A 25,466-nucleotide genomic window follows, 5' to 3' on the forward strand; every position below is an offset into this window, starting at 1 on the left:
TAAGTCGTATTTGAAAGATAAAAGCAAAACAGCTCTTCCATTACTATCATTATGCTGCAACTGCCTTTCTCTTTTGCATGGTGACTTTATGAACATGGTTATTGCAATACAATTCCCAATTACTGTAACAGTATTGAGAAACTTTCATTCATAGACTTAGAGCCAGGGTTGAATGTTTAATTCGGTTAAAACAACTCTTAGGACAATATATATATAGCAAATAGACAGATGTTTTGAAAGCAAGTTTCCCCACAATAGCTTTAACTTGTAATGTAAAGTAAACAAATTTAACTCCAGTTCATTTGATAAGATGCAACAGTAAAAGGGAGTCTAAAATCTACAATTATGCAAGTACACAGTCACATACATCACTAACAAGAAGAAGATTGTGAACAAGCTGTAGCCATAAAAGTAATAAAAACCCTTCATGTTCCATGTTGATGCTGGCAAATACTTTTTCTGATATAAAGGCACTTTGAAAACCCAATATGGTTTGGTTCATTAAGTTTGCAAAGTACAAACAATTTTACAAACATACGATTATAATGAAGAATGCCACCCATTGTGACATTATGTACAAGACCGCTCTCCAATTTTTGATAACACTGGTTTTGTGGGAATGAGCAGCTTTCAGGCTTGTTTATGTGAACATTTAGTTTGCGGCAAGCTGGAGTGTGAATCTACTCAGTGCTAGCCTGCTAAAGACTAACTGTCGATGTGGACCCTGCTGACATATGCTTAGATCTAGTCCTCTTTAGAACAGGACTAGATCAAAGTGCACTAACAAACCGTTAATACATAAAGACAGGGGCCACATGGGCACAGGGCCGGCTCCAGGCACCAGCTTAACAAGCAGGTGCTTGGGGCGGCCAAGGGAGAGGGGCGGCACCTGCGGCAATTCGGGGGCGGCAGGTCCCTCACTCCCTCTAGGAGCGAGGGAGCTGCGGCTGAACTGCGGCCGCCGGGGGGGGGTGGTTTTTTTTTTTTTTTTTTGTTGCGCGTGGGGAGCTTGGAGCCGGCCCTGCATGGGCAGTTAGTCTGCAGCAGGCTAACGCAGAGTAGATTCACTCCCCAGCTTGCTATGAACTAATTTTTGTTTAGACAAGCCCTTCATTAAAGACATGACAGGAATTGCAGTCCCACAATCTTAGTTTCCTGTTGGAACAATTGTAGTAAGTAAAAAAAAAAAAAAAAGAAAAAAAGTTTGGGGGCCACAAAAGACAAGACCAGAAGTCCAGGACATATCCTTTCAGTTTTTACTCCTTAAACATGAACTCTAGAAGTAGCCAAAAGGCAGCAGTCTATTTGGTCTTGGTTAACTGGGGTGGCGGTGGCTCTGTCTTGAAGAGTACAATGTTTTATACCATTACAGTACCAGAAAACTTTGGTCCAAAGAACTCAATTTATGATGTTCACTACATGGCTGCAAAGTCAATCTGTACATAAAGCTGTCTGACTCCTGCCTGTAACAAAAAAGAGGGAGAATTAGAAAACTGAACAATCATGACCCACACAACTGTATCCCAGTTCCAAATGCTATTATACTTACACATTTTTATTTGGTGAACAAACAAATCTACTTGATAGCTTGTTCTATAGTAATGATTCTACTAAACTTAGTGCATGAGTTAAAGATGTGTAGGGCTTCTACAATGTTTAAAAAAAGCTTATCTTAAAGCACAAGTTCTTCAACCACAATCTAAAGATCACGTGACAAATTTTTAAAAAGTCTAATGTGTGTTTTTAACCCTTAGAACAGATGCCAGTTCAAGTGAAGCAAAGCATAAGGATGTGACAGTTTGAGCTATGAAACGGTCCTTCAGCATAATAGGGATTTGTAGAGAAGACAGGCATGGCAATGGTGTATTTATGTGAAACACCAAAATAACTTTTGGTAATACTCTATGGGCACATAAATTGCAAATCACCCCTCTGCTCAAAAATCTCAAGAGATTAAATTTAGGGAATGCCCTTAGTTCTGCCATCATTGTATATAAAATTATGAGTAAATTATTTAAGAGACTATTAACCCTTAAAGTCAGGCTGCTAGCTGCAAAAGTGGTGCACGTAGTTCATTATGCAGAATCATCTTCCGGAGAAAGATAATAAAAATAGTCTGACTGAGAACACATTGCTGAGAATCAGATTAATGTCAACTAGGCACTTAGATGACTACGGTAGTGGAAGACAACTTTTACTGAGCTCAAGATCTACACAAAAAATTCTAAGCTTCCATGCAAATAATCAAAACATCCACATCTGCCTCTCAGGACTTGTCTACATAGGAAGTTATACCAGTATAGTTAAACTGCTCTAGTCACCGTGTGGACAAGAGTAGCTTTTTGCTGGTTAGCTTAAACTACTTCCAAAGTGGCATAAACTAAACCAGAAAAAGCCATATTTACTCTGGAATAAGAAATGTCCACATAGAGAGTGTTATAGCAGTTGAAATGGATACCTTACCTTATACTGGTATGACTCAGACAAGCCCTCAGTCACAGATGTGCCATACTCTGGAATCACTTGACTTGAGTCTTTAGGAACAGAACCACACTCGAGAAAACATAACTTGTCTGGGTCCCTGAAGTGCAGTGGACTTTGTTTCAGCAATAATGAATACTGAACGTCCGAGGTCACTTTGACTAACCTGCCAAATTACAACTTTAAGAACTATGATCTCCACTACTGCTCAAAATATGCTTGCTCCAACTGTACCTTCACCTACTCCCACATATCAAAAGGGAAGGAAGATGTATCCTTTCTCCTAAGTCCATTTGATACCAACCCCTAGAATGAACATATAGAATAGTTGACGTCTTGCTAGCAAAATAATCTTTTTCACTGGAGATTCAAGAGATTTGAGATGACAAAATAATTACAAGTCTGTCCATCCAAACAGACTGCCCCCAAAGCCAAGCTAGCCTTCCCAAGAATCAGCCCTCCCACATATATAAGCCATCTTCACACTGAACTGTCCAACCCATTAGCTGTTTTGTTGTACAAAACGCGCCTGCGGCCTCCTAGTTATTTACTGAACTAGATTCTCAGACAGGACAGATTTATTTATAAGCGTGATTCTAGGAGGTCGTCTTGAAATCAGTGCACAACCTCTATGTTCCAACATACAAGCTAGAAAGCAAGGAACTAATATCAATAAGCATTTATTTTTACTGGCTCCTCAAGTTCACCTGGTTCAGGATTCTTTAAGTTGGTTCAGTGCAGCAAAGACTTCAAAAGCATCTTTTCACTAAAAATGGAGGCAGTGCCGATAGAGGTACCAATGTGTTGCCTAAATACATGCACTACAGAAAGTGTCTGCAGCACCAAGTAATAGAAGGTAAAAACCTGAACATAACCAGATAGTAAAATTAAATATTATTGAGCAGATTCAGACATTTTATTATGGGCCCCATAATAAAAAGACAAATTAAGTGACCTGGAAAGTAGAGTGAGTAATGAGGTAGCAAAATTTACAGATGACAAAGTTATTCAGGCAGTGCATCTGCTTCATGTGTAGTCAGGCCCAAGGGACTAGATATGCTATATGCATTAGAAACAGAATTCAAAGGAAGAGGTCCTAGTTGGGATTTATTGTAGCTCATAGAAAGAATTCCCAAGGACCCAAGAGCTTTGTCTAGTCTGGTAATCGAAAACATCACCAGATGTACAAACAATTTGTTGCACCATAAATGAGGCCGCTGCCAATGTGGTATCCAGGACCAGATATAAGGACAGAGCTAACACTTTCCCACCGGAGCACATTCTGAAAAGAACATTTCTACAAACACCTTTTTAACTGACCCAGGCAATTCCTGTTTTCCTTGCTGACATTATAAATATTTGGGCTCGAATAAAACTCCCTTCATCATCTTGTCTCTCTCTGTTGCTGATCTCATTGAAGTTAATCCTAGGTTTATGGGATCATCAGTTCATTATCATGTAATGTTGTGTCACATATTGAATATCACCACTTTTGTAATAATCTGACAATATTTTATTAAACCTCCAATAGTTAGAAAACAGGGCAAGAAAAAGCATGCAACAACTGAAAGGTAAATTAAGTTTGAAACCCATGTATAAAAGGTTTCATCCCTTACTATTTACCTAGGTATTTATATGCTGCTATCTCCCTCTCCCCACTATCACGGTGCTTCTGAGTGCATCGCAAGGATTTAAGACTAGACATTACAACAATCCCTTACTTTCTTCATGCCTTGTAACAGAAGTAACTTGGCTAGTTTACAACTTTGTTTTCAAAGGTGCACGTGTGTTCCCTGCACAGAACTTTTTTTGCAGAAAAGCTTAAGCCAAATAAATGAGTTTTGCACTGAGCTTCACATCAGGATTGCGTTTTCTGCTACCATGACTAGTTAGGCATATAAGTGCAAATTGGTGAATCAAAAATCTGAGCGCAGATGCCCTTCACTGTGAGAGATGTATAGAGAAAGCAAGTTCTTGGAAGCATTCCCATCTTCCTGTCTGCATCACCTCAGTCTTGCATAGGGTCAACTTTTGGAATTAAAGCCTCCATTTAATGCAGATGCACTGTGCACTCTTAAGTAAAACAGTGTGGAGACAAAGAAGTACATGTAAGTTCCTATCTGAACTTTTCAAATGCTACTCAAATTTGATGAATTCTAGAATAGAGTTAACTCTGGGGAATATGTACAGGCAGAGGCCAATTCAGAGCTGAACTGATGCTACTCATCATCTACAATTCTACAATCTAAGAATTTCCTGTATTGGTGAGGCACAGGTATCTTAAGGAAGGCATCCTTCCAACGGACCAAACATAGGATGGCTCTTAGTCTGACAGTGATACATGGGAAGTCTATCCAGAAACTGCATCTCTATGTACCTGTTCACTTCCAAGAGTCAAAAACAGGGTACAAGCCTGGATTCTTTGGAAGCTACAGAACAGAGAGGGATAAGTATCTTAGCTTTTATTCATGAAACAACATGCAAAAGATCTCTTTTTGTCTGGAGAAAACTTTCTAGTTCATTAGAGTGAAATCAGGGAAGAGGAAACATTGGAGCTCTATATTATTTCAACTGCCCAGATATTTACCATTTTGAGAACAATGGTATACAGCACCTTGTAACATTTGAGTGTCAGATCCTGGTCAAGGTAAGATGTCTTGTGCCTTACAGGTTGGATATAACAAGATGAAATGTAGTTTGTTAAGAGTAAATGCAGCAGATACCATTAATTTTTTTTTTAATTGTGGCATCATTTGTTACGGACTTCAGATCTTAGCTATAGACAGCCAACTGAATCTCATTGCCTTTCCTTTTAATGCATCAGTTAGTGATAGAAAAACTGGCTTTGGTTGTTGATTTCTCTTCCTTTAACCAGACAATATCAATTTCTAATGAAGTGCCCGTGTGGTCTGTATTGATTTTGTAGTCTAACCTCAGCTGGAACCACTTTTACCATACAGCTTAAGATACAGAAGTTAGTTCTTAGTCTAAGAAAAGAGGAAATGCAATGATCTCAAACCAGCATGTGGTAATGGCTGGTAAATGTTGACTTTAGTGGCCACCACTGCCTGGAAGTTGCTAAAGGCAACAAAGCATGCAGAAAATGTGGCTTCTCAGAGCAACAGAAGTGAATGACAATACAGAGGCATCACAGTGGATGCAGAAGTAGGGTTAGTCTCTGTGGTCAGACATCTTATCTTGAAAGCCTCATCGGTTTTCTTGGTCCCTGGTACATCAACATAAGGCTTCAATGCACCTCTAAGACTACAGCATTCTGATGTCATGTCTCCCTTTAAGAGGCAGTAAAGAGACTGATGAAGAGGAATGGGCCACATATATCGAACAGGTTTCAGTTTAACCATCCTGCTTCTGGTAGCTGAAGTTAATCATAAGTTAAACAACAACAGTGTTTGGTGTTAAAGACAGAACGCAGAGCTGTTACTTTTATAAACATTTTGTTGCTCTATTTTTATATTTACATCCATGTTTTCTCTATCACACACATCACCATGGTATCCAAGCATGCTACTGTAAGCAGGCAGACATACCTGAGTAAAAATATTGTGAGTTTGGCTTAGAATCCACTTGGCGTCAGCATCAGGAGCTACAAATAGTTTCAAGGTCCCTATGTAAACGTCACTACAAAGGGTCCAGAAGTGTGGATCATGTAAACTGTAAACTCCTTGCAACTGCTGAACCTAAAATACCGATGACAGACATTTCAAAAATGATTTCTGAAAAAAAAATACATTACTACAGACTAGCAAATAGCTAATAAAAATGTCAGGCAATACTCTCATCTTCACAAGAGCATTTAGTGAGGTCTCATCTAAATTAGTTAGTACTTTTGTCTTCATAGGTCTGAGAAGGAGAGAGTTAAGTGGAAAGGCTGAGAACAGTTCTATTACATATCCACACAACTGCTGCACTAGGCTACAGTTGTATTACACATTCCCTTCACTGGAACCTGGTGTTCTTCACTCCCATCCCACACATGTACAGTTATTTCAGGGTGTGTAAGATGCACCCACTTCTCATCTCAACCAGGAATTCTTTTTGTGAGACGTTTAGTGCTACGCAGCAACCCCATAAACCACTGGGGGGAAAAACAGGGACATTTCTTTGGTACATGCATCATGCTAGCATTCCATAAGAGACATGAAATGTATGCAACACATTCAGTACTGTATAGGTATCAGGGACACAATGCCAAATGCAAACTATAACCTTCCTTTTGTATTTACTTCCAATGTTTTTAATATGCCTCAACACTTCTTACGAAAGGTTAAGGTAACTGCTCCAGAGAGGGAGAAAAAAATATTCCTTTGAATAGAAAAAGGATCTTTAGCAATGGCTGCTGAACATCAGTTCAGAACTGGAGAACAAGCAAATTCTACAGACAGTGATCCAACTGGCCTTCCTGTGAAATTTCTATTATACTGCTCTCTAATATGCACATTAGGCTTACACCACTTTGTGACACGATACATTAAAAAAATGGTTTTGAGATCTATTCCAAGCCAAAAGTGTATACTGTGAAACAGCAAATCATTTCAAAATATAAAGTTTTGGTTGGGACTACAGAATATGTAGAATTTGGGACTTCAGATGGTCAAATCCATTGTTTTTGTTATGCTTTTGACCATTTCCAAATAAGTGTTCATTCATTTGTATATGTTTAGGATAGATTTAAGGAATCCTCTGTGGATTTACTGTTAGGAAAACATTCCAAAACACCCCCTAGAAGTCCAAACGTATGTTGCTTATTCATTTAATAGTTAAGTCTTATGCAAAAATGTCCTGAACTGGAACAGCTCACCCTCTGATAGCACTGAGGCAGGGCACTTTCCAGGGAAGGTGGCGTTCGCTGCATTAAGATTCCGATGGACTCTCTTAAAAGTGGAACAACACTAGAAAGAAATAAAACAGTTAATTACAGCCACATCGTCAAAGGATGCAGAATACAACAGCAATATTACCACTTTCTGACAGAATGAGTAAAATCAGTCAGGAAATATGAGGCAATACACTGAGGAGAAAGCATTATTACAGATTCGCCACAGTGAAAAAAAATGTTACAAAAGTCAAAAGGGTTGACATCATCACAGTAATACAAAGCATGAATCTTTGTCACTCAGGCATTTTCTATAGAGATAGTCAAGAAAGAGTAACAGTTTCATTTTGTGGGATTTGGATGGAATCTTGAAACTATGTTCTAAAACATATGGAAGAAAAATCATATGGTAAAGTGTAGTTTAGAACCATCATCAATTTCAACAGCAATTATAATAGCCATAAAAATGTGCAAGAAAAGTTAAACCATTCTTGCTTTGGTCTCTGGCTTGTGACATATTTTTCTTATGAACTAAGATGGGGGTAGGGGATGACATCATAAAACAAAATTAGCATGAACCAGTCCAGCCAGAACAAAATGATTTGCCAAGAACAGCCAGCTTAGCAAATTCTTGATGTTAACAAAATGTGGGGGCCTCATCCAAGCCCAAGCAGTGAACATTTGGAAGCAATTCGAGGTTTCTTCCTGGCTGTCTACTCTTGTGCAAGGAGCAAAGAAGGAGCGTTGTGCCAGGTAGGACAGAGAGTTTTTACACATTGAACAAGTTTTACAGTTCACAAGTTTTACAAATTCATTCCTCAGGAACTAATGCAATAAGTTCACATGCTCTTAAAATACATCATCTTACTGCATACACCAAGAATAAAAGTACCCTGAACACTATCTTAAAACTACTACACCCTTTTGGCTTAGTGTAGTATAATGAAATTTCACAGGATGAAATGTGTTTTGAGTTTTGTACAATGTATGTATATTTCAGCTTACATTTAAAACAGACTGCATTTGTAAACCACCTGACACCCTCTGGCAGTAGGATCAGCAATGTCTGAAACTGGAAGCCAGACTCCAACACCAGTACAATAATTTGAATAAAATTATTGTTTCCCAGTGTCAAATCAGAGGAGTGATGGGATGAATGTAATCAGAGGGAATTTAGAATGAATCAGGAAAGATTTTGTAAAAGTGAGATCAATTAGACCATTTGCCAAAAGAAATTGTGGAAGCCTCATTTAAAGCCAAATGAAGCATTAGAGACACACTGTAGAGAAAATTTTGTATTGGCACAGGAGATGGACAAGATGATCTCATGGGTTTTTGCCATTGCTAATTTGTTAGTCTGTGGTAAGTTTAAACAGTGATGTGTCACATCTGTCAGACAGTTTGATCTATAAAAGTGCAGGAAATAAGCTGTTCCTGATAATGGACCCCTATACTGTGTGTGTCACAAACATCACTTTTCAAATGAGAACAGGCATCCCAGAATGGATTTGAAGTTGACCTGAATTATAATTCATAAATTTACTTCTTGCTATGTGACCTTTTACAGTACTACGCAGAATAGGAATACAACTTGAATACCAGCTTATTGAGAACTCTACATTTCACAGTGACATGCTTGTCAGTATTTTAACATAAGGCTCCGACACCAAAAGCTTTTGATAAACCACAGGGACCAGGACTGCACATTCTTTCATAGAGGAGGGCTAGAGGGCCTATTAGCTTGTCTTCCTATTTAAACAAAAATGTCTTCCTCAGCCAGAGAGGAGGCAATACCGCTCAGCAAAACAACATATGAAACTGAACTTTGCTGGAAATATTTAGGACTTCCTGGTAAAAATATAACTCTATTGATAGCATAAAATAGTATTTAACTTGTGTCATTTGAAATTGGGAGTGGAGGTGAAGTGTCTGTAGAAGGACTGGGTGTATCTACCCTCTTGAGAGTCTGAAAATTCTTGTCATTTGGTGCAAATTAGTCCATTCTAAGGTTGGGTTTGGCTAATCAGTATGGCTGGATCAAACCAATGTTTAAACATGGTGCACACTGGACGAAGGAAACATCCTGCTAGAAAGCAATTTAGCAGAAGCCCTCTTTAAACCACAGTTGCTTAACTCTGCTGGGAGCCCAACATAGACAGGACTTGAGAGATTGGACATTTCTAAAGGTTTGTAATTATGAGAACATAAGAATGGCCCTACTGGGTCAGACCAAAGGTCCATCTAGCCTAGTACCCTGTCTTCTGACAGTGGTCAGTGCCAGGTGCCCCAGAGGGAATGAACAGAACAGGCAATCATCAAGTGATCCACCCCTGTCGCTCATTCCCAGCTTCTGGTAAACAGAGGCTAGGGACGCCATTCCTGCCCATCCTGGCTAATAGCCATTGATGGACCTATCCTCCATGAATTTATCTAGTTCTTTTTTGAACCCGGTTATGGTCTTGGCCTTCACAACATCCTCTGGCAAGGAGTTCCACAGGTTGACTGTGCACTGTGTGAAGAAATACTTCCTTTTGTTTTAAACCTGCTGCCTATTAATTTCATTTGATGACCCCTAGTTCGTGTGTTATGAGAAGTAGTAAACAACACTTCCTTATCTACTTTCTGTACACCAGTCATGATCTTATAGACCTCAATCATATCTCCCCTTAGCCATCTCTTTTCCAAGCTGAAAAGTCCCAGTCTTATTAGTCTCTCCTCATACGGAAGCTGTTCCATACCCCTAATAATTGTTTCCCTTTTCCGAACCTTTTCCAATTCCAATATATCTTTTTTGAGATGGGGCAACCACATCTGCACACAGTATTCAAGATGTGGGCATAACATGGATTTATATAGAGGCAACATGATATTTTCTGTCCTATTATCTATCCCTTTCTTAATTATTCCCAGCATTCTGTTTGCTTTTTTGACTACCGTTGCACATTGAGTGGATGTTTTCAGAGAACTATCCACAATGACTCCAAGATCTCTTTCTTGAGTGGTAGCAGCTAATTTAGACCCCATCGTTTTATATGTATAGTTGGGATTATGCTTTCCAATGTTCATTACTTTGCATTTACCAGCATTAAATGTCATCTGCCATTTTGTTGCCCAGTCACCCAGTTTTGAGAGATCCTTTTGTAGCTCTTTGAAGTCTGTCTTGGTCTTAACTATCTTTAGTAATTTTGTATCATCTGCAAATTTTGCGACCTCACTATTTGCCCCTTTTTCTAGATCATTTATGAATATGTTGAACAGACCCCTGGGGGACACCGCTATTTACCTCTCTCCATTCTGAAAACTGACCATTTATACCTACCCTTTGTTTCCTATCTTTTAACCAGTTACCAATCCATGAGAGCACCTTCCCTCTTATCCTGTGGCAGCTTACTTTGCGTAAGAGCCTTTGGTGAGGGACCTTGTCAAAGGCTTTCTGAAAATCTAAGTACACTATATCCACTGGATCCCCTTGGTCCACATGCTTGTTGACCCCCTCAAAGAATTCTAGTAGATTGGTGAGGCATGATTTCCCTTTACTAAAACCATGTTGACTCTTCCTCAACAAATTATGTTTATCTATATTGTTCTTTAGTATAGTTTCAACCAGTTTGCCCAGTACTGAAGTCAGGCTTACAGGCCTGTAATTGCTGGGATTACCTCTGGAGCCCTTTTTAAAAATTGGCATCACATTAGCTATCCTCCAGTAATTTGGTACAGAAGCTGATTTAAATGATAGGTTACAGACTACAGTTAGTAGTTCTGCAATTTCACATTTGAGTTCCTTCAGAGATAGTGTGTGAAGCCTCCCCTTGACAGATAATACATCTAGCTGTAGCAACACTTAACACAAACGGAACCATCTGCCCAACCTCAACTCTTACACAAGTAAGTGACTGAGAAATTAAGAGATTACAAAGGACGAATGGGAAAACGATGATCCCACTATCTTCCCAGCACATGCGGTGTGACGGGAAAGCCTTACTGAAAAGCAAAAAGCCATCCCAGAAAAGAAACTGGAAGAAGAGTTTAAAGACAGAATCTCACCCCTGTGAGGAGACTTACATTTTCATTACTTGTATTTGTGAAATTGTCCTAACAAGGCTTTGAAACAGATAAGTAACTAGAGAGTTTTAGGCAACAATACATTTCACACCTTTGCCTGCTGCCTACCTAGACAGAATTTTCTGCAAAGCAGCACTGCATTTATTAAAAGCCCAACCACACTACCAATACAGCCATGTCAAGGAACCTGGTTACTATGTTGTTTCAGTTTGTAGTGTACAATGGAGCTTAAAAATGTTCTGTAATCAAGCTAATCCCTTTCTCTCCATGTCCCTTTAGCATGGTCACTGAACTTAGGCTAAGAATATAGCTTAGTTATGGAACCGTGTTGAAACAGACCAGGGACAATATAAGCTCATCTACACTGCACTGCAGTCAGTGTGACCTACTGTGTTGTGCTTTAACTGCCCCACATAGATCCTGCTGGCATGAACTAAAAATTATCCTGTTCGCACTAACATAATACTGTTGGAAATGGGACTACATCAAGGTGAGCTAGATACCTTTTAGTTCGATCCAGCAGGGATTACATAGGGAATTTAAAGAGTGCAATATGTAAGGATGCTCTACAGTTCACAACCCTTTAGTCCGGACCATGGTGCCATGTAGACAAACCTTATGTTGAGATTGGGTTCCCTGACTCAAGACATATCTGTAGTGCAGAAAGTTGCATTGTGAAAGTCATCTTTGCAGCAGAAAGGGACAGCTATTATTTCAGGTAAATGAAAGTTCTGATTTGGCAGAAAGCCAATTGTGACAAAGTGGGTTTTTTCCCCACAATATTTTGTATGCATATTTTGCATGCCTCCCTTTCCCCAATGTACTGCAAGATTAACTAGGGGAAGGGGAAAAGGTGTTCTCTTTGCAGAAGAATCCAGAGGTCCAGATAGGTCCTGGATCCTGACAATTGCCTGGTGATTTGCTACCAAGTAACTGACAACCCTGGCCCTCTGCAGGAAGCCAGACGGTGGGGCCAGCTGGAGAACAAAGAGCAAGTCAGGAGGAGACCAGGTAACCATGTTTAGCCTGGGAAGAGTAACAAAAGACTAAGGAGGGGCCAAAGGGGGGTAGCTACGTGTGGGCCATGGTCTGCTGGAAGCAGGGATGCTTCAGGACTGGGAGCTGAGAGAGCGCGCCCTGGGCTCCAGTCAGACCCAGAGGGACTTGGCTGTTTCCTGTTCTCCATGCTAACCTAAGGGCTCCCTACGCTGCATTCCAGACATTTAACAAATCCTTCTGTTTTACATCACAGTCTCAGAGTCACTCTAGTCTAAAGAGGTCAGGGTTCCATTGCTTCCTTTGGGTGCAAGTCTCCCCCTGGAGATCCAATTTGAGTGGACTCACTGAGGGGAGCTCACAGAATGAGGCAGGTGGACTGAAGGCTCAGAGGTGCGGGTCCCAGGAGCGTGGTGAAGCCAAGTGGCTTACCCCAGTAAGGGGGAGTAACCCTCGAGGAGGGTTGACACACTGAAGGGGTTCCACCAGCCATGTGAGAGCACCACCGTATGTGTGGTTCCGTGAGACACCAGTATTAGTCAGCCTCTAAAAGTGAGAGAATCCAGAGTTTAGGGACAATAATTTTCCATTGTTCAAAGAAAAAAAATCCAGCTATAGAAAGGCTAAGCCTTGTAAGAAACCACATTTTTCCCTTTCACATCTGTAGATACCGGAAAGCATTGGGAACATGTTGACTTTATGCTTGTGTGAGTACAATTACTTCCAGGGCCAACCCATCAGGAATGAGGATAGATAATACTAGGAGGGTTAAAAGTAGAGTTTGGCCAAACATCACTAATATTTTGATATTTTCCACAGTTTTTTTAATTAGTCATGGTGGGGCTTGAAATTCTTGGGCTTTTTTCTCGTGAGGTAGCTCATGCACTGGAACTTCCCTTTGCTATTTTTAGTTCTTGATGGCTACAGACTGAGAAGGAAAGCAAACAGCATGGAAGCCTCCTGGGGAACAACCCACAGTGTAGTCTTAAGCATTCTTCATAAGCACACTCTGCTAACTATGCAACTAACAGAAGATGCAATTTCCATAGTGACTGTGTCTGGGAATAGAAAGAGTTGAGGCAACCACGTCACACTACTTGATAGTGTAAGGGAGCTGTAAAGCAGCACTAACTAAGTGAGAGATAGGGCCTGAACCTGCTGCCTGAAAAGAACAGTTCCATAAATGTCCAAATGTGTGTAGATAGTACAGAAGAAGCAAGCAGTGAAGCACATCACACTCTCAGATACAGAGGAAGTGAAAGGTGTTAAAAGGATCAAACAGAAAACAACGTATGAGATTGTATTTACCAGATCAAAACACCGTTTGCGGCTAATGAGATTTAGTCAATAATCCAAACGTACCAAGGAGTCGCCAGATTAAACAGTGAGCTAGTTTCCTGCTTCACTGTCAAATATTGATTTAATTATCTGCAGAGTTTCATCACACATTTCTAAAAAACACCTGAGCTCAGGCTGCATTACTGTTTATGGCATTGTCAATGCTGGTGCAGCTGCACCAATTCTTGGAAAAGAAGTGAGTTTTCTAGAGTAGACAGCCTTGGATAGCAAGAATGAAAAAATATATATGCAGAACACTGCATAACCAGACACTGTATTTACACCATAAACAGGAAGTTAGATTAAGACTGTCAGCAATTTAAATACTAAATGAAACCTGTGACAGTCTGCTGGAGGCAAACAATCCCTGCTGAGTTTCAGGGACCAACTCTGGCCCTTTCTTCACATAAACCCTGGTCTTAAAAATCTAAATTCAGATTTCAAAATCATTTCCTTCCTGCAGCTAACCCTCTTCATTTGCAGAATCAACAAACTTACAACTGCACAAATATTTCTGTAATTTTTTACTTTTAAAGTTTTGAAAAAGACGGTTGATAACTAGATGATGAGTTTTACTTATATAGCCAGGTATCACAATTAAGTTAATTAAATTTGGGAATACGTTTTTCCTTCTTGTGCTTATTCCACTTATTTTACAGCACCGTTAATATCCATTCATCTTAGATTCCTTTTGTGGGGCAGGTTTTGGCTTTGTACTGAAAAAGCTTACTAAGGCTGGAAACTCAGCCACTGAACAGCTGCCACAGTTCCGACCCTTAAGTATAGACAAGATCAAGCTGGAGTTTGCACTGAGCTGATGAAGGTTTCCCCTGTACTTTTAAATGGGCCAACCTCAATTAGCTTAATCAATGCAACCCCCTGCTCATCTTTTTTTTTTTTTTTTTACACAATTCAGGGTAGCTCCAGTACAGCTATACCATTTGCTGGCTGGCCACCCCGATGGCTGAGTAGTTGGGGGCTATCAAGCTCTTTTGCCTGGTCTTCACCAGGAAAAATGAGTTTTTAACTCAAGTTAGCAGAAGTAATATGCTACTGCAGTAGAAACAATAAAATCCAAGTGTCAGATCCTATGTTTATCAAGGCAATGGATGCAATTTAACAACTGTGGCCCATAACAAATAGTACTGCAAATATGCTGGTTTAGGACACTTGCTTCAGAATTTTCTTTCTGAACGTTAGTGAAAGCAGGTCTTGCAAGCAGCATTTAGGGCCATCTGCTCAAAACTCCATACTAAACATAATCTTGGGTTTAATAAAATAGGAAATTTGGTAATTTTTTTCTTGATTTTAATCATATAGTTAAACAATGTTGTCATAACTATAAAGGGAAGGGTAACAGCTCTCCTGTGTACAGTACTAAAATCCCTCCTGGCCAGAGACTCCAAAATCCTTTTACCTGTAAAGGGTTAAGAAGCTCGGGTAACCTGGCTGACACCTGACCCAAAGGACCAATAAGGGGACAAGATACTTTCAAATCTTGGAGGGGGGGGGTGTAAAGGCTTTTGTGTGTGCTCTTTGTTTTAAGGGGTTGTTCGCTCTTGGGACTGAGAGGGACCAGACATCAATCCAGGTTCTCCCCATCTTTCTAAACAAGTCTCTCATATTTCACACTTGTAAGTAAAAAAGCCAGGCAAGGCGTCTTAGTTTTACTTTGTTTTCTCAACTTGTAAATGTACCTTTTACTAGAGTGTTTATCTTTGTTTGCTGTACTTTGAACCTAAGACAGAGGGGGGTCCTCTAAGCTCTTTAAGTTTGATTACCCTGTAAAGTTATTTTCCATACTGATTTTACAAAGATGATTTTTACCTTTTTCTTTCATTAAAAGCCTTCTTTTTAAGAACCTGATTGATTTCTCCTTGTTTTAAGATCCAAGGAGTTTGGATCTGTATTCACCAGGGAATTGGTGAGAGGTTTCTAAAAGCTTCCCAGGGTAGGGAATGGTGGCAGCGGACCAGAACTAAGCTGGTAGTTAAGCTTAGAAGTCCTCATGCAGGCCCCTACATTTGTACCCTAAAGTTCAAAGTGGGGATACAACTTTGACAAATGTGATTACATTTTTCCATTGTAGTAACTGTTCAATTATATATGTAAATTGGTTACCTTTTTCCAAACCTGAAGAAGAGCTCTGTGAAGCTCAAAAGCTCCTCTCTTTCACCAACAGAAGCTAGTCCAATAAAAGATCACACCCACCCTGTCTCTCTCGTATATGTAACCTTCAATTTAAATGGGGTTTCATAAATCTACATTTATACTACTTCTTATATTACTACTTCTTCTTTGATAGCTCATTTGTACCATTTCATGACCAAGTAGTTTCAGTTCTTACCTAAAAAAAAAGAGTGGGGTGGAGGGAGGAGGGGAAAAAAATGAAAGTGTAATCCACTGGAAGAACTTCTCTGGTAAATTAAATGTTTGTACCCATTTAGTCACTGCAATTAAATACCTCATTTCTTTGACTGCTTAATATGCAGTCCATGTGCTTTCCCAGTATTGTATTTAGTATATAGTATCTTGCTGTAATCACTGTAGCTTCAAAAGTGGTTTCTATGAGACCTCTTCCTTTATGCTATTGTCATATTTTTCTTTTGATGATTAATTCTATACAGCTGCTTGACCACACTGTTTAGTATTAAAATTGCTTCAACATTTTGGAATATTTGTTGCCTGAGACTAAAAAATACCAGTTTTTATATTTCCATATTTAAAGTACGGTAGTTAAGGACCTACACAATAATTTGTGGCTTCTGAAACCCATTAAATTTAAGTGGACCCATGCAAGAAAACCAGAAGATAGTTTGAATAGCAGGAAACTTAAGAGATTCTGAAATCGTTCTCAAGCTTGAACATTATAGTTAGGGTACTTGCTACACATTTAAAAACAAGACCATTTTAATCTAGACATTTTCTGTTTAATCTTGTGAACAGATGCTGTCGGGGGTCGGGGAGCAGAAAAAAGTTAAATCTTTATATTCCATTAAATAGTAAGATCAGCAGAATTAACCCTCAGTTCATGAGCAGCATGTACTGCAAAGATCACTGCATGGTCCCTTGGATCTGCCAGCAGACAATTAGTGAGCAGACAATTCAGATTCAAACATCTCACTCTCTTTTGAGGGAAACCCACTATCTTGACAGCACAATAAGTGTGCTCTAAGCTCCCAGACCTACCTCGATATTATACAATCATTAACTACATGAGAGAGGGAGTACAACAGTTTTGACAACACCGTTTGACAACTTGGCAAATCTCATGAGATAGGCAAAAGATCAGAGTGGCCCAAGAATAAGATGGATATGGATCTGTCCACCTTACAGAATGAGCTACGTTTTTCATATTAAAGTTTAATATGATCTCCACAACCCCCATGAAATTGGCTTCGAACAGTTTGGCCACTCACATGAAAGGAGCTAAACCATGTTAAACTATTTTAAAAAAATGTGTACTGGAATCTATGCAATCAGGTAATACATGCACAAAAACAGTTTAGGGAGAATCTGTATTTCAGTATTCTAATGAGTTTTAGAACATTCCCAAAGCTGTGTCATGAGGTCCCCACTATGATCAGGAATTCCTAAGGATGAGAAGTGGTTCCTGATGTCAAATCAGATCAGCTACTTACAGCATCTTTACTCAAAACTGGTCTTCTGTGAAGCAGAGGATTGAGAAAAACTGCAGAACGTAGACAACTTCCTGACTGAGAATGCACCCCCCCTTTGGCAAGGCACCAAAAAAAAATCATCAATGGAGAGTGGGCAACTTTTGTTGACAAATAAGAGTAGTACAATGAAATTTACAGGGTGGTCAATTGTATCCCTGCAGCCAACAGCTGAACAGCAAGAGTGAAAGAAGTCTCCCTCCTTCCACCTTCTTCCCCCAAACCTCTGCTTCTCCATGTTTCAGAGCAACACTGAAAGTTGGGCTATGTCTTCACTCCCACAAAATGCAAAATAAAAACTAGCATTAGTTATCTCACAGAAAAATCCTAGTGGAGACAAGACACTGGTAGTTTTTATCCCTATGTAGTTAGGTGAGGTCAACATTACTCCCCCCCCCTACACACACACTTGTGGGGGACCTCTCCTAGCTACATGGGATAAAAATTACCAGCATTTCAACTCCACTAGGATTCTAAAGTGAGATAACTAATTCTACAGTGAGGTAACTAACGTGATTAGTTATTAGTGATTTTGCTGTCAACACACCTTTTTGGGGGTGAAGAATCTTAGGCTTGGTCTTTAAGGTAGACAACTGTGCTTACTTCTACAATAAAATTAACCCCTCGAGTTAGCCTATCTCAAGTGAGAGCAACTACACAGAAATACATCCTACCTGCACAGAGTGATTGTGTTGGCAGCTGCTTCACACTATAACCAACCAACTCAAGTTGTGAGCACTACCACACTTGACTTAAGAGCTTGTGCGTATGACTCAAATTAGGAGCAACACTCAAGTTATCGAACGCTAGTTAACTCTGCAATGAAGACAAGCTTAAATTTCACTGCAGCTCATGATTTTCTTGAATCTTTCACTGCACCATTCTGGAAAGCTGTGAGCAGAGCAGAGGTATGTAGGTCATTAATAGAAAGGGAACAAGAGATTTGCTCCAAAAGCTACATTAATGAGAAAAAAAAAAAAAAAAGCGGAGTGCTGCGAAGTATTGGGACAAATTGCATCCCGACCAAACATCGGTCGGGACGCGGGACAAACGCCTAAATATCGGGACATCTGGTCACCCTACCAGGATTCCCTAACATTAAGTGAAAATTCTAAACTGAAGTGGACATTTAATCCAAATCAGTTGCTCATACACAGAGGAAATGCATCAACCAGTAGCAGGGAGATTAACATCTTGTTTGAAAAGGGTAGCGTCTTTGAGCATACTGTTTCTTTTCTGCCTACAATTTGTTTAAATTAACCCACTGCTATATTGTCTGAACAGATTAGCACATCTGCCATTCTCTTCATAGGAACAGGCTGTCCTCATTTTCAGAATGAATGGGTATCGTACAGTACGTCTAGACTCCTTTCTGGTTTTGGGCGAACATAACTGCACTAAGAGGTAGGGCGGGTAAGATATAAACAAACAATTTACATAAGCCAAAACAGCAAACAAAGACCAAATATTCCAGCAACAGATGCAACTTCTAACCCAATCCCTAAAACAGTTTCTCTTCAACTGTATATATGCGATTAACTCTCACCCTACAGACATAAGAATGAAAGAAAAGAAAAAACATTAACTAAAACTGATTGCCATGAAGAATCAAAATGTGATAATCATCATTTATTATGTTGTAGGTTCTTTACAAGGTTTGACCGTTCCTTTTTCACATCTGACTTAGCTTTCACTTTGATTCTTGAGCAGTTCCCTGCTAAAAAGCAGCATACTATAAAAAGACATTTCCCTACTAAAAGCCCCTCACTATATATTCTTAAAGAGCACCACATTGCTATCACTTTTTTCAACATCACTTGAAGCAGTTAATACAAAGACAGGAAATCAAAACCAGTGTTGTAACAGTGAAAGTGCACAAGATAGGCAAACTCTTCACTTTACAATTCACACCTTTTTCTGACACTTCCACCCTCTGCAAACTGTGTATTCCTGTGCAAACTTTTTAGTTTAAACTCTACTTGTTATTAGAAGCTTTGTTATTCCTCTATTTTGAATGTCCTTCTAGAGTAAGCACTTTTATACATTACTTTAAAACCACATGAAAATGTGCAGCGCAATATATTGCCATAATGTGGAAGTTGTCAGGTTGTTACACAATAAAGCTCCATTATATTGCTCAGATGTTCATGGCATTACGCTGGCATCAAGCCAAAGCAACATGACAGTGCAATTTGATGTCAACTGTGCTTCAAAATAAAATGATTTGGGGAACCACTTTTTAAAAAAGGGAGTTCTTATGTTTCCCAATTTTCTTGTTCTTCCAATCTAACATCCAACATAAATTGTGTGGTCATCTACAACACTGCATCAAAACAGTTATAAAAAGTTTTATATGGTCAAGCAACAAGTTTTGTGGTCTCAATGGCTCTGTCTTGAGGGGCAAAAAGAGTGTATTTTTCAATTGGATTAGCTAAAGCTGATGGAAAAACCTCAATAAATATGCATGCTAACACATCTGAAGTCACGTTGCAAGCTAGGTTTGATCGAGGGCTCCCCAATAAGCTACAACATGGTCTGTTAATATAGTAGCAAAAACATACATTTTATAGGGGCTTTTCAACAGTATTAGGCTAACTTGCTTGACTGAGCTAACATGATTGAAACACAACGCCCCTTTTGCCCACCAAAACATACCTTATGTTCATACACATCCAAAAGATTTTAAATTTGTAATGCTGAAAAAAGTAGTTTATTCCCACTATCATGGACAGTGGGAATCTAACTTTGGGTTACACGATGAAAGGGATTTCAGGATCATACCTCATGTAGCAAATCAGTTTAATACGTTATTGCTGCATGTGCTGCGTTGTCATCTGATTTACAAATCCCATTTCAAGTGTTTAGTCTTAAAATGGTAATTTGCATATGAGCACAGTGACGGGGGCCAGACCATTCAGGGCTCAAATATAGGTTGTGCCTCATAATTAAGGCATTCCCCCTCCCCCTCCATTTCCTTGGAATTTGTCAGTTCATTCTAAAATTAAAAAAAAAAAAAAAAAATAGGTGAAAATAAGTAAAGACCAAAATAGAAGGGCAGTGGGTGGAGGAGAGGACTGCTCAGCATTCACAACATAGTGGTCAGGTGGTCTCGGCTGCCGGGGTCTTGCTCCCTGTCCCTCTCACTCCCTGCTGCTCAAAGAAAGCAGATAGAACCACACTGAAGGGCCAGGAGGGTTGCACCCCACGAGTATGAACCCATCCCCACTGGAAAGAGCACTTCCTACCCTGGCCCTTCAGGATGGAGCTATCCAGTTCCCCTGCCACTTTGAAGGGCCAGGAGCTAGTACTCACTGGGTGCAGCCTTCTGCTCTGCTTCAGTCCCATTTGCTTCCTCCACAAAGAGGTCCCCCCAAAAAATGAAGTTTGAGGGGGAGGGGTCTGTTTGAAAGTCACTAAAACCTGAACACCAGCTTTTTAAAAACCCAGGATTTTTTTGGAGAAATATCAGTAAATACAGAAAACAAAGTGCCTTACTCATAATACAATGATACTAAATGATACACTAAATTAGGTTTTTGGGGTTTTTTTTGTTTTTTGTTTTTAAACTAATTTACTCACTGAGACTAGCAAGGATAGGTAAAGGTAGAACTCCAACTGGAGTAAAGATAAGTAGATGCAGTTATTGGCTCACACTATTAAAACTCACAATGAAGAAGTGACCCTTAAATGCCCCAAAGGTGATCTAAACTAACCAGCAGTAACACACGCACTCTCATCCAGTTCTTCTTAACTGGAACAGAAATGTTTTCACAGTGCTCATGTAACCCATACACTTTACACTGCAGCATTTGACTAAGTTTCTCTAGCGGAGGGGGAGAGAAGCAGGGGAAGAGACATTGATCTTAGCTAGTTACTCTGTCTCCATGCATGCGTAGAGAGCAGGGCAGGCGTAATTCAGTTAGAAAGACCCAGAAACTAACAGAACAGGATGTGGTAGCCACCAGCCATGCTCAGCAGCTTTTCTGAGGCTGTATAAAAAATGTTCATAGTGGCAACCCACCCAACTGGTTAGAGAGCAAGGGGGGAGAGGTCAAAAAATAGAGTTAAAAACAGTCCTGTGGACTCAGCAGAGGATCGACATGGGATCAAATGATGTGTTGTTACCTATGTGGGCTGGGTCCAATACCAGCACCACTGATATAGGCTGCAGATGTCTGCTCACCAGCAATGGAAAGGATCAACCAGCTATTAACCCGAGGGCAGTAATGCTGCTAGCTATGGAAAGCCCCAGCTGTTTGTTTGCTGACAGGGGTTTTGAAATGTTTGAAAGGACTGAAAGGCTGCTATTTCTCAAGCTTTGAAGAGCCAAGTGGCACACGTTGCATACATACACACAGGCTAGAACACTTTTTGGTGGCAACGCAAATAATGTAGCTGATTTCCATCTTGTCCTTTAAAACTTTTCATTTAAATATTTAATTGGCCAGCTTCTTTTTTCTTCTCTTTGCTCTGACGTCTCAGTCTAGCCCAGTTAGGCCAACAAGCTGCATCCACCTACCTACAGTATGTCTACACAACTCTCTGCATAGCCCTGTAGCTTAGACACTGCCTCCACTAACCAGTGTTTTTTCCCCACCACCTGCCTGAAGAGAGCTAGCCCTCTTCTGTCAATACAGCTGTGTCTACGCTGGAGTTCATGTCGGCATACCTACGCTGGTGAAAGGTGTGGTCTTCTCACACCCCTGACTGATGTAGCTATGCTAACACAGCTGAACCTACACTGCGGGTTACATCAATAGAAGAGGGCTTCTGTCGCTATAGCTAACTCCGTTCAGGGAGATGGTGTTCCTATATAACCATCTGTCAGCGTATGCTGTGTTCATGGCTATGTCTACGCTGCAGATGCTACAATGATGCTGCAGTGCCAGTAGCATAGATGCAGCAATGGAAGGTGTGTCCCCTCCGGCCCCCATTGCTGTAGTTAAACCACCTCTTTGAGAAGTGGTAGCTAGGTTAACTGAAGAATTCTTCTGTCAACTTAGGTGCATCTACACCTGGGGGTAGGTCATCTTAACTATGTCACTCGGGGGCATGAATTTTTCACACCCCTGAGCAATGTAGCTAGGTTGATATGAATTTTAAGTATAGGCCAGGCCTACGCTATAGGGCTATACCAGAATAGGTATGCCAGTATAGTGTCCATAGTGGAGACATAACACACCGTACTAGATCAGAGGTGGCCAAAAACTTACTGACCCTCCAAGCCACATACGACAATCTTGAGAAGTTTGAGAGTCAGGGCACACCTGCCAAAGCCCTGAGCCCCGGCTGGTGCACCCTGCAGGGCTAAAGCCCTGAGACCCTCCTCCCCGCTGGACAGAAGACCCTACCTCACCACCCCACTGCAAGGCAGAGATCCTGAGCTCCCTCCCTCCACCCACCCAACCCCCCAGTCTGGTAGGTGGAGAATGGGGGGCTTGCAAGCCACACTTTAATGGTAAAAGAGCCACATGTGGCTTGCGAGCCACAGTTTGGCCACCCCTTACTAGATGCTGAACACCTAGTTAGACGTGGTTAAGGTTATGATTTAGTCATGGAATCCATGACTTTACCAGACCTCTGTGACTTCTTTGGCTTCAGCTGTCAGTGGCTGAAGCCAGGGCCAGAGGTGGAACTCTACACCCCCACCCTGTGACAGGGGCAGGAGCTGTGGCTGTGCCCCCTACCCCTGGCTGCAGCTGGCATTGTGCGCCTGTGGCTGGCGTTGGAACTGGGACTGCGTGCCCCTGTCCCGTACCTGCGGCCAGCTCTGGAGCAGGGGCTGTGCACCCCCACTGTGGCTGCGGCTGCTGGGAGCCAGGGCTGCCCCCCCACATGGCAGCGGCTCGGCATGTCCCTCCCCACACACACACCATGGGACTCCAGCTGTCATTACTCCTGCCCTACCTAACCCAGTCCCCTGGTTATTTTTAGTAAAAGTCATGGGCTCCCGTGAATTTTTGTTTATTGCCTGTGACCTGTCTGTCATGGTTATTTTTTTAGTAAAAGTCATGAAATCTTAACCCTGCCCCAAAAGAGCTTAAAGTCATTTGAAACCAGATGCAAACGTGTGAAACAAAATGAAACAAAAGATTATGCAGTTACATAGAAAGGAGAAAGTAAAGCTGACCTTTCTCCCATAAAAAAAATAAATCAGATCCGTTATTCTTTACTGCACACAACCTAGCCATCATTGAATGGCTGATTTCTTGTAGTCATGATTGCAGAAGTGAGTCTTGAGGAGAAGCGAATGGCCTTACAGATTAATTCAGGAAAAGAACATCACACATCTCACTGACCGGGTCCCCAGCAAAAGCACCAGCGGCTCGGTTTCCAACTTTGGATTTAAAATGATATGAAAAGACATTTAATCTGCCCCTGCTGCAGCAGGCTAGGCAGGCTCAGGCCTGGTCCACACTACCCCCCCACTTCGGACTAAGGTACGCGAATTCAGCTACGTTAATAACTGAATTCGAAGTACCTTAGTCCGAACTTACCGCGGGTCCAGACGCTGCAGGAAGGCTCCCCCGTCTCGCCGAGCTGGAGTACCGGCGTCGACGGCAAGCACTTCCGGGATCGATTTATCGCGTCTAGACAAGATGCGATAAATCGATCCCAGAACATCGATGCCTGCCGTCGGACCCGGAGGTAAGTGTAGACGTACCCTAAGACTGAAACACAAGCTGCTTTATACCAAGGACATGGCCGATTAGTGGCCAACCTGGGCAGTGCAAAGACCCCAGAATGATCCTGGGAGAATTTACGCAGTATCCTGGGCAAGCAAAGTAATATTTAAAGGAGCCTCTGATGAAGACCAACATAACCCTGCCAACTGCTCCATTTGTCCACAACATAAAGTGATATAACCTCTACTAAAGTAGCAGCAAACATCTTCCAATGTCCAAACAATGTTATTTATTGTCCCCTCATTCCCACTCCACTTAAATGGTGTTTTTTGCTTTGCTTAGCACCTTGCACAAAAGTTAAGCCCATGCATTAGCCTCCACAGGATTGGACCCTAAAAACACAGAACACTAATCTATAAAAATCACAGCATTCCACTAAGCTACCACTTTAGCTGTATCTTTTTTCTATTGGTCACCTTGAATTTTCTTAGTTATATTATATTTTAGCAGTTTTATTTGTACAATTGCTTAGTTAAACATATCCAATAATTTAGCTAGTGTTGATAAAAGGAGAAAATAGTAAGTATACTGTTATAATGCCTGTGTATTGCACGGGTATTAATAAATGCAGTCAAAATATAACAATTTATTAAAATTTACTATTATAAATTGTTCTAGGCATCCCTGAAGAGTTAATGCTTAAAACATAATATCCGTAATTCTAGAAGATAGCAAAGGAGAGTCACATCAGACTGCCTCCAAATACTGCCATGTATTACCATATATGGTAATAGTACCCAAGTACAGCTGCAGCCATTCAAATACTGGATAATACCTGCCTGTTAAACAGTAGCAATGCTCTTATAGTAGTTGTCTGAAGCTGAAATACTCTACCCTCTACCATCATTGAAGAAATTACCAGAAGAGTGTCACTGAAAACTCTGGTTTCAATGAACTTCTATTTACAATAATTTCAGTAAACAGCAATAATGGGGAAATATATGGCACTTCACCATCTTCTACTACTGCATGCCTCAACATGGGAACCACTTTTTAAATGACCCAGCATGTGCTATTTAAGAGTGTATCCACAAAGCCTCAGAATATAAATACAAAGGATCAAGCAACATTCTCCGATGAGTGTGGAAGTTTAATTCAGCAAGGATCAGGCCACATCTTGTACCAGCAAGCTGGACCCCACTACACTGAGCTATTCTGCTCCATTTACTAGTACAGTACATCAGCTTATATTAGTGTGTACTACACAAATGGAGAGAAGTGTTTTACAACATGGATCAGAAGAAAATATTTGTAGTGCTAGGACAATAAAACAAAGATATGCAGGTGGCGATTGCAGAAAAAGATCAAGATGATTCAAGCAAGAAAAACCAGAACAGGTACAAAGAATGGAAAGAAACAGCAAAGAGAGGAAACTGTTTATTTTTAGAGCAA

The 25,466-nt window shown here is 40.6% G+C and overlaps 1 protein-coding gene across 3 annotated transcripts in view; it reads right to left on the minus strand.

Moving 5' to 3' along the window:
• Positions 1-1,189: 1,189 nt before the first annotated feature.
• The window catches only part of LOC112108751 (zinc transporter 7), a 51,835-nt gene continuing 27,558 nt past the window's right edge, over positions 1,190-25,466 (minus strand). For all 3 annotated transcript variants that reach the window (XM_024202975.3, XM_026655985.2, XM_026655986.2), the window contains exons 9-11: positions 7,301-7,391; positions 6,030-6,179; positions 1,190-1,463 (exon numbers count right to left, since the gene is read on the minus strand). In XM_024202975.3, the coding sequence (XP_024058743.2) occupies positions 1,416-1,463; positions 6,030-6,179; positions 7,301-7,391 (289 nt within the window). In that variant the 3' untranslated portion in view covers positions 1,190-1,415. The remainder of the gene's footprint in view (positions 1,464-6,029; positions 6,180-7,300; positions 7,392-25,466) is intronic.

This window comes from Terrapene carolina, unplaced genomic scaffold (genome assembly GCF_002925995.2).
Source record: "Terrapene carolina triunguis isolate 2854851 unplaced genomic scaffold, T_m_triunguis-2.0 Scaffold211, whole genome shotgun sequence".
NCBI lineage: Eukaryota > Metazoa > Chordata > Testudines > Emydidae > Terrapene > Terrapene triunguis.